General features: G+C 44.7%; 1 protein-coding gene across 3 annotated transcripts in view; it reads right to left on the bottom strand.

The window, feature by feature from the left end:
- LOC134059866 (myozenin-2-like) overlaps positions 1 to 10661 on the bottom strand; it is a 20937-nt gene continuing 10276 nt past the window's right edge. For all 3 annotated transcript variants that reach the window (XM_062516398.1, XM_062516399.1, XM_062516400.1), the window contains exons 5-6: positions 2526 to 2709; positions 1 to 686 (exon numbers count right to left, since the gene is read on the bottom strand). In XM_062516398.1, the coding sequence (XP_062372382.1) occupies positions 434 to 686; positions 2526 to 2709 (437 nt within the window). In that variant the 3' untranslated portion in view covers positions 1 to 433. The remainder of the gene's footprint in view (positions 687 to 2525; positions 2710 to 10661) is intronic.

The following is a 10661-nucleotide window of genomic DNA, read 5'->3' as shown; positions in this document are numbered from 1 at the left end:
TGGAACACACACACACACGTCTGGCTTGGCGTTTAATTTGGGCTTAGAAAACGATCAATTCAAGTGTTGGACACAAAAAGTGCTGGGTCTTTACACACGTCTATGTACAGAAAGCACGCGAGCTAGCACCCAGGGCAGCCTTTCCCAAGGCCATAGCTGCTAACCTGTTAGCAAAGTCTTGTTGGTTGGCAATGGGACATTGCATTGCAAGCAACAAAGTTGCTAACAGTTAGCAACTATGGCCTTGGGAAACGCACACCAGGCCGCAGTTCAGCCTACAGCCCTGCAGAGGGCGACCTTGAGCATGTGGGTGCAGGAGGGCAGGGCTGGAGGTGTTACCCTCGCAACACACTGCCACCTAGCGGCTGGCGGAGGTCACTGCACCCTCGAGAGGCAGGAGCAGGCACACACACTCTGGGTGTGTGTGAGGGCCTTAGAGGTCGTCGGACTCGGGGATGTCGAGCAGCGGAGGGGCGGCGTCCGGCGCGTCCAGCGCCACTAGGGGCAGCACCAGCGGCTCTCCGTCGGAGATCCAGCCCAGCGCCGTGCGGTTGAAGGTGGGCCGCAGGGTGATGGTCTCCGCGGGCAACACCGGGGGCAGGGGGCTCACGCCGCCGCTCGACGGGGCGCTCTCAGGCGCGGGCAGCTTGGCAGCGCGGCCGAAACCCCCAAACGGTCTAGCAACACTGGCACAGGAAACACAACAAGGGTCATGTGATCAGTGGATGGTAGGGTCATGTGATTAGTGAGTCATGTGATTGGTGGGTGGTAGGGTCATGTGATCAGTGGATGGTAGGGTCATGTGATTAGTGAGTCATGTGATTGGTGGGTGGTAGGGTCATGTGATCAGTAGATGGTAAAGTCATGTAATTGGCTGGTAGACCCTAATGGTCTGTCTAATGGCTAATTTTTCTAGTCTCAACAGATATTGTTGACCACAAGAATACTCTTTCTGGTCTATTACAGTATAATATAAAACACTGAAACATGTCAAACTCTACATTGATCTGCCCACTTACTCACCAACTCTGCCCAACTTGGTTCTACTCTACCAAACTCTGTCCAGCTGTAATACTTTTGATCTAATTCTACCGATCTCTATCCAACTTTATGGGCAGCTCTAAGCCAACTCTCCCCAACACCACTCCATAGGGATGATAAGTAATTGTGTGCTCAACTCACGATTCAGTATAATTCTAAGTTCATAATGCTCTCTACTTTTGTAGTTAGATAAGCTGGGGGCATATTGGGCTCCTTGGGCCCTGCCTTCTTGAGTCCGTATATATTAGGATTGAAATTAGAATAACTTTTAGTCAAGTTGAATGCAACAGTTTTGAGCAAATGTGTGCATTGTGCTAATCATGCTAACTGGACAACATAGTTGCATCGCAATTTTCTTTTTTTCTCAGTCGGTTGAAATTTTCACACATGTGTATCACATCCCTACCAAACTCAATTTTTCCAAACTCTTCCCAACACCATTCAACTCTTTCCAACTCTCCCAAACTCTTCCCAGCTCTAACCCAACTCTTCCCAACTCTTCCCAGCTCTAACCCAACTCTTCCCAACACCACTCAACTCTTCCCACCTCTAAAGCACGAGATACACCAACCCGACGGTTGGATGTCTGGAAGAGTTCGGAAGAAATCGGTCCGGTGTGTCCCAGTTGGCCGGTGGGGTACTCTGATTGGTTGTGCGGGAGGTGTTGGTTGCTGCACCTCGAAATGGCTTTGTTTGCTAGTGTAGCACAGGCTGGTCTGGTTTGTTTTGTTTACTACTAGGCTAGTTGTCCGTGTTGGTTGCAACACGAAATGGCTTCCTTTGTTTGCTAGGCTAGCACTTTGTTTGTTTGCTAGTTTTGCTACTAGGCTACTAGCCTACTACTACAACAAGATACTTTCTTGGCTAGCAGACATCGGACACGTGTGAAATGTGTGTGCTTTGTTTATATGCTGCTCACGAGACTAGCCACCCTAGCGCCCCTGGAGCTATCCCAGGGAGTGTTTGCGCAGGCACACAAAGTTTAAGCGGTGGCGGGGTTGGTTGACGTAGCGGTGTGTTTCGCAGTTTGTCGTCGGCTGATCTCAGCCAACGCCAGGCGACGCCAATGTCGGGAGTTGAGAGTTGGCTCGAGTCTGGGCGGTGTATCTACTGTAGGCCTTAACACTTCCCAACTCTTCCCAGTTCTAACCCAACTCTTCCCACCTCTAACCCAACTCTTCCCACCTCTAACCCAACTCTTCCCACCTCTAACCCAACTCTTCCCAGCTCTCCCCTGGCGTCCACACGAGACCCAACTCTTCCCACCTCTAACCCAACTTTTCCCAGTTCTAACCCAACTTTTCCCAGTTCTAACCCAACTCTTCCCACCTCTAACCCAACTCTTCCCAGTTCTAACCCAACTCTTCCCAGTTCTAACCCAACTCTTCCCACCTCTAACCCAACTCTTCCCACCTCTAACCCAACTCTTCCCACCTCTAACCCAACTCTTCCCAGCTCTCCCCTGGCGTCCACACGAGACCCACCGGTTGAAGCTCTTGAAGCTGGGTGCCTCCGGCTTGGGCTCAGGGTCGGGGATGAGGTGGAGGAGCGTCTCGGCCAGAATGGGGTCGCTGTTAAGTGCTTGTTGCCATGGCGAGTGGTACGAGCGAGGGATGGATGTGATGTTGAAACGCTCCACTGGCACATCCTTCAGGGGACCACCATAACCTGCACCGAGACCAGGGGAGGAGGTGGAGAGGAGGGGGAGGAGGTGGGGGAGATGAGAAGAGGGGGGGGGGGGAGGAGAGGGGTGGAGTTGGAGGAGGTGGGGAGAAATGAGGAGAGGGGTGGAGTTGGAGGAGGTGGGGGAGATGAGGAGGTGGGGAGATGAGAAGGTGGGAGGAGAGGGAAGGAGGTGGACATTTTCAAAACAGTTAATATCCATGTCTGAACAAAAGTACTCTGGTCAAAATTACAGATTTTGCTTGCAAAAGGTGCTTACTCTCTCAAAACACTTAAAACATGCAGCAAAATGAATAGTGAATGAGAGCAAATGAATTGCCCCATTGAGGGACAAAATAAAGTTGAAGTTGAGTTGAAAAGCTAATTTTGCCTTCAAACAACACATCCTGTCATCAAATCACTGTGTGATTTAAATCAATCATTGCACAATGGACAACAAAATGCAAAATAAGCCTTTTCGCTATGTCTGTTCCATTTCTTTCTCATTTTTCTGGTATTGGAAAAAAATGTGAAAAGACCGAATTTACTGAATAAAAAAACATTGTATTAATTTCTCTAAAGCAGTGGTTCCCAAACTTTTAACAGGCATGTACCCCCTGAGACATTATAGATCTTCCCGAGTACCCCCACACCACCAATTGTTAACAACATGTTTTTTAATTATTATTAATATTCATTCGTATCAATTTTGTCACAGACAGATCTCACACACATTAGGCCTACAACACATGTCCAAGGTCTCATTAAAGCTATTGTTAACTTTTCACATACTGATAACAAGTAGGCCTATTGCTTTTCATATATTAACATTGTATATTTTCTTAACTTCTCTGCTGTAAAGTAATAATTAAAAAGGAAGCACATTAACAATAGTTAAGCTAAATTGGAGTAAACCACACAGAATAAGGCCACCTCCACCCACGTCACCAATCAATGTGAGGGATGTGCCTGGATGTTCTTGCATAATGCAGCGATGTTAGGCCAAATTGGGGACAGTTTCAGTCTTCGATAATTTTCAACAAACAGTCTGTAGGCCTACTCTCAAGGCAGACCAACGCTGAGAATTCAGTCTCGCATAATAAATACGTTGCAGCAAATGGCATCAACGTCTTAATAGCTCGGTTTGCCTGGAACGGATAGGCTACTCTGCCCGCAAACTAACCCAGACATCTGTTACTGTCTTCTGACCGAACTCTGATAGTTTTAGTTTGCTATGATAGTGTCTTGACCTGAAAAGCTTATCCCGACAGCAGGTGACAGCAGCTCCTTTGACGTTTCTGTTGTTGCTGCGTGAACCCGTTGCGTTTCAGCCATTTATCCATCGATTGCAATTTTCTTTGTCAAATAGGCTAGTCGTAGTTTACGTGCGACAAATAGCAACATTTATTATGACGCCGAGCTGTAATCAGCGCTGCAACAGGCTGTTGTAAAGCTCTACGTTACCATCTCTGTCTCCACTCTCCAATATTTAGTTAATGCGGAGAAAATAAGTTTTTAATGTGCAGTGCAAATGCGGAAGTTAAGTTACCTCAGTGGGATATAAAAAACGTTTGGAAAGGCATATGATTTTGATATTTTTTCACGTACCCCCTGAAATCGGTCCACGTACCCCTGGGGGTACGCGTACCCCAGTTTGACAACCACTGCTCTAAAGGATGTACAGTAACTGACATGTAAGGCACCTATACAAGACAAATGACATTGAACTACAACTTATAATTTTTCATGGAAACAGACCTACACAACTGAAACAGAAACTACACAAAACTAAGGTGGAGAATGGCGGGATATATGTGACACGAACACACACACACACACACACACACACACATACATGATTTACTGCAAGTATGTTAACTCAGAGCTTGTGAGACTTGTGACTACGTCTGTGTATGAGAGCAAGCAAGTGCGTGTGTATATGAGTGACTGTGTGTGTGTGTGTGAGAGAGAGAGAGAGAGAGAGAGAGAGAGAGAGAGTGTGTGTGTGTGTGTGTGAGTGTGTGTGTGTGTCTGTGTATGTGTGTGATAAAGAGAGCGACAGAGAAAGAGAGAAAGAAAGGAGTGTGTGTGTGTGTGTGTGTGTGTGTGTGTGTGTGTGTGTGTGTGTGTGTGTCTGTGTCTGTGTATGTGTGTGATAAGAATTGGCACACAAACTAAAATCACTAAAATCCAAAAAGGCATGCGGTCCTGACAGCATCAGAACTGAAATGCTAAAATACAGCACCCCCTCATTACAAAAAGCTGTGCTCAAACTTTTCAATCTCGTTCTTAGTTCTGGCTGCTTTCCTGACACCTGGAATCAAGGGATTATTACTCCAATCTATAAAAATGGTAACAAATTGGACCCAAATAACTACAGAGGTATCTGTGTGAACAGTAATCTGGGGAAGTTATTTAATTGTATTTTGAATGACAGGATTCAAACCTTCCTTAACGAACACAATACCCTTAGTAAAAATCAAATTGGATTTCTTAAAAATTGCCGTACAACAGATCACATTTACACCCTGCACACCCTAATCAATAAACATGTAAAAGACAAAAAAAATGGAAAGATATTTGCTTGCTTTGTAGACTTCAAAAAAGCTTTCGACTCGATTTGGCATGATGGATTATACTACCAACTTTTGCAAAATGGTGTAGGGGGTAAAACATTTGATCTAATTAAATCAATGTACTCAAATTGTAAATGCAGTATAAAAATTGGACAAAAACGAACCGACTTTTTCACACAAAATAGAGGAGTGAGGCAGGGCTGTAGTCTGAGTCCAACTTTATTCAATATTTACATCAACGAATTAGCGGTGCAGTTGGAACAGTCTACAGCTCCTGGGCTCAAACTTCAAGAAACGGAGGTCAAATTCCTGCTTTTTGCTGATGACTTGGTGCTTCTGTCGCCCTCACAACAGGGACTGCAACAGCTCCTTGATCTGCTGGAGCAGTACTGTCAGTCATGGGCGCTGACAGTAAATCCAATGAAGACCAAAGTTATGATCTTCCAAAAAAAGCCCAGGTGTCAGGAACACAGATACAGTTTCAGCCTAGGCAGCACCGTCCTAGAGCACACAATGCAGTACCCTTACCTTGGTCTAGTAATTACTGCATCAGGCAGTTTCAGCATGGCAGTGAATGCACTAAAAGAAAAAGCCCGAAGGGCATTCTATGCAATAAAGAGAAAATTCCACAAAATAAACATCCCAATTACAGTTTGGAGCAAAATATTTGACAGCATAATCCTGCCTATTGCGCTATATGGAAGCGAGGTTTGGGGTCCACTCAGCATGCACAACTACACAAAGTGGGACAAGCATCCAATTGAAGCCCTACATGCAGAATTCTGCCGATCAATGCTAAAAGTTCAAACAAAAACACCCAACAATGCATGTAGGGCAGAATTAGGCCGTTTTCCATTGGCATTACCAATTCAGAAAAGAAGCTTGAAATTTTGGATGCACCTGAACAACAGTCCCAAGAACTCCCTCCATTTTGAGGCATTGAAAACCCAAGAAATGAACCCTGAAAAGTGTCCTCTGAGCCAGCTGGTACTGAAGTTAACTAACCCAATAACAACAATTAATAAACACCAAGCTCAGTCCAGCGCTGCTTCCCAAACACCAATCAGAGTCAACAAAATAATGAATCAAGTAAAAGAAGAATATTTAGATCATTGGACAAACCAAATTGCCAACCAAAGTAGAATGAATACCTATCTGATCCTAAACAGAGAATATGAATTGGCAGAGTATCTCATCTCTGTCAGAGATATGAAGCAGAGGCAAGTCCTGACCAAATACAGGCTCAGTGACCACAATCTAGCTATAGAAACAGGCAGGCACAGGAAAACCTGGCTGCCAAAAGAACAAAGGATATGTGGTCACTGTCAGGCAGAGAAGGTTGAGACAGAGGAGCACTTTCTTCTCCACTGCAAAAAATATGAAAATTTAAGACAAACGTTTTTCACAAACTTAAAACAAAGTATACCAAATTTTGAAGACATTTTAGACAACGAAAAACTAGCCATAATTCTTGGTGAAGGGCCCTCTGCTGCCCTGGCCGCACAGTACGTCCTGAAATGTCATAACCTGAGGGACAGTAAACAGTAAGAAAAAACATATGCACAAAAAACATATGTTCTCACACGTGCGCACACACACACAGGCACGCACGCACACACGCACGCACACACGCACACACGCACATACATACACACATTTCCACTACTGTTTATTTTGCACTCATATGTGTATGCATTGCATAATGCACTTATATTTTCTTTTCTTTGTGATATTGATTACTGTAGCTTTGGCAACGCTGTAACAAACAGTCATGCTAATAAAGCACCCTTTGAATTTGAATTTGAATTTGATAAAGAGAGAGAGACAGAGAAAGAGAGAAAGAAAGGAGTGTGTGTGCGTGTGTGTGTGTGTGCGTGCGTGCGTGCGTGCGTGCGTGCGTGCGTGCGTGCGCGTGTGCGCGTGTGTGCGTGTGTGTGCGTGTGTGTGCGTGTGTGTGCGTGTGTGTGCGTGTGTGTGTGTGTGTGTGTTGAACTAGCCTCTGTTCTCCATTTCCTCTGTAGCGATAAACTCAGGAAGGAGATTGTCTGAAGAGACTGTGTGTGTGTTTGTGTGTGTGTGATACGTGACAGAACACCCACATTACATAACTATAGTACACACACACACACACACTCCCGCTCTCTCTCGACAGACCACAGAGGGTGGTCATACTGAACACACACATGCCACATGCTGAACACACACATGCCACATGCTTTATTCTATACTGAACACACAAGTGCCACATGCTTTATTCTATACTGAACACACACATGCACTTTATTCTATACTGATACACACTTACACACACACGTGCACTTTATTCTATACTGATACACACTTACACACACACGTGCACAGTGTTGGGGAGTAACGGAATACTTGTACCGGCGTTACGTATTCAGAATACAAATTATGAGTATCTGTATTCCGTTACAGTTACAACTTAAACAGTTGGTATTTAGAATACAGTTACATTGTTGAAATCAATGGATTACATGAGGATACTTAACTGTTTCGAAGTTTATCCACTCTCTAAATAAATTAAGGCAACTCCATGCATTTCCCGGAAAGAAATCTAGATGAAATTGTTTCCATGTTTAAATCCAAGCCCCGTCGTCTTGCACTAGCCACATATGCACCCGTCAGAACGCAGCCAGCGCGCATTATGGACGCGCCATCGGAGATAACTGACAGCAAATTTGGAGTAGGCTAAAGTAAGTAAGTGTTAGTAACTCCTACTCACCGACCGTGGTTCTTGATGTCTGTTCAAAAGATATTTTCCCAAGTAGGCCAATTAATTGCTTACTTCGGCCAATCGGTTATACAGTAGCCTAGCTATCAATGAACAAAGCCTGGTTACGTGTTGATTTAGACCTAGGATGAAACCCATCTTAATAGGCACTGCATTCATTCTGAGGTTTTCATTCCAACTTAAAATAGCTTATGGGTTATTTATTTGTAAGTAGATCTAGGCTATATTTAATTTTTTTTAATGAATTATGGTGCAGCCTATGAAAGTGTATTATTCTTGCGAGTAGTAGGCCTAGCCTATAGCCTATTTTAACGTGCGGTTTTTGATTGTCATTTAGCGATCACGTTCATTTTTGAGAGCACTGATATAGGTTATGCAGTAGCCTAGGCTATAGTGTTTACATTTCCAGCCTAATTTGCGTCCCACCGGTCATATATCTGCACCCCTCATTTTTACTGAGTTGATGCCACCTAAAATCTCACACACCTTATAATTTCTGGCTATTACGTCCCTGTTCCAACTTGAAGAAGCATCTTCTATTAGGCTACTACTATAACATTTTTATAGTTTTATAGTTGTATCAGGTGACTTGAATTCATATTCTCATACAGTACGTGGGCCGCATTCAGCCATTTGGAACAGAGGAACACACCACAATAGGCCTAAACTGGATTTGATGGGCGCATTCCTACACTTATAAAATGCAATTCAATGCGGAAGTAATCCAAGTATTCAGAATACGTTACTCAGATTGAGTAACGTAACGGAATACGTTACAAATTACTTTTTTGGGCATGTATTTTGTATTCTGTAACGGAATACGTTTTGAAAGTATCCTTCCCAACACTGCACGTGCACTTTATTCTATACTGATAAACACTTACACACACATGTGCACTTTATTCTATACTGATAAACACTTACACACACACGTGCACTTTATTCTATACTGATAAACACTTACACACACACGTGCACTTTATTGCTCTCCCTCATCTCCCCTCTCTCTCAGAGACTGGTCTGACTGCCCGTAGTACAATTTAATTCCTCTATTCTCTCTCTCTCTCTCCCTCTCTTTCTCTTCTCTCTCTATCAGAGTCTGGTACGGCTGCCAATAATACAATTTCATTTCTCAAAGATGGATGCATGATACTGCAGCTTAGGATCTTCTCATTTTTATATTTGATCAATTTAATTACACACATGTCTCCTAAACTCCACTGGGAGAATCAGCTGAGATGAGGCCTTTATTCACCATGATGTACACCAGGAGGAAGAGACAGCTCCACACTATTCACCAGGAGGAGGATACAGCTCCACACTATTCACCATGATGTACACCAGGAGGAGGATACAGCTCCACACTATTCACCATGATGTACTGTACACCAGGAGGAGGAGACAGCTCCACACTATTCACCATGATGTACACCAGGAGGAGGATACAGCTCCACATTATTCACCAGGAGGAGGATACAGCTCCTCACTATTCACCATGATGTACACCAGGAGGAGGAGACAGCTCCACACTATTCACCATGATGTATACAAGGAGGAGGAGACAGCTCCACACTATTCACCATGATGTACACCAGGAGGAGGAGACAGCTCCTCACTATTCACCATGATGTACACCAGGAGGAGGATACAGCTCCTCACCCAGGCACTTGCTGGGATTGTACATACTACAGTAAAACGCCTTCATCATTTAGGGCTAATTATTTACATACTCCAACACATATTGCCGTAATTGGTAGAAATGTGGTCCAATGTGTGTGTGTGTGTGTGTATATATGAGAGAGAGAGAGAGAGAGAGAGAGAGAGAGAGAGAGAGAGAGAGAGAGAGAGAGAGAGAGAGAGAGAGCGAGCGCAAGAGAGAGAGAGAGACTAAGGAGATATTTAACCCACTTTCCCTCCTAGTGGCCAACTACAGTGGGTGCACTCAACGAGAGTAACTTGGACTGAACTTACAGTGTGTGTGTGTGTGTGTGTGTGTGTTTATGTGCGTGTGTGTGTGTGTGTGTGTGTGTGTGTGTGTGTGTGTGTGTGTGTGTGTGTGTGTGTGTGTGTGTGAGAGAGTGTGTGTGTGTGTGAGAGAGTGTGTGCGTGCGTGTGTGTGTGTGTGTGTGTGTGTGTGTGTGTGTGTGTGTGTGTGTGTGTGTGTGTGTGTGTGTGTGTGTGTGTGTGTGTGTGTGTGTGTGTGTGTGTGACAGAGAGGGATGAAAGGAGCAGGCTGCAACTGATGATATCAAAGAGGGTTGCCGTGGCAGCAGGTTAAGACACACACAGGAAATGTTTGACAAGCTTCCTGTGGGACACAGAGCTATTAAACAAATATGCAGGCCACAGAAAGAGAGAGAGAGAGAGAGAGAGAGAGAGAGGGAGAGAGAGAGGCAGAGAGAGAGAGAGGGAGAGAGAGAGGGAGAGAGAGAGAGAGGCAGAGAGAGATGGAGAGAGAGAGATGGAGAAAAAGACAGAGAGATGTGTGTGTGGAGAGAGAGAGAGCAAAGTGCAACTGAGAGATGGAGAGACAAAGGAGAGAGAGATGGAGAGAGATGGAGTGAGAGATAGAGAGAGAGATGGAGAGAGAGATGAGACTGAGGGCCAGATGTACTAACGCTTTTGCA

The sequence above is a fragment of the Sardina pilchardus genome, chromosome 16 (genome assembly GCF_963854185.1).
Source record: "Sardina pilchardus chromosome 16, fSarPil1.1, whole genome shotgun sequence".
Classification (NCBI taxonomy): domain Eukaryota; kingdom Metazoa; phylum Chordata; class Actinopteri; order Clupeiformes; family Clupeidae; genus Sardina; species Sardina pilchardus.
Note: the sequence above shows the minus strand (reverse complement) of the source record. Positions and strands in the feature narration are given on the sequence as shown.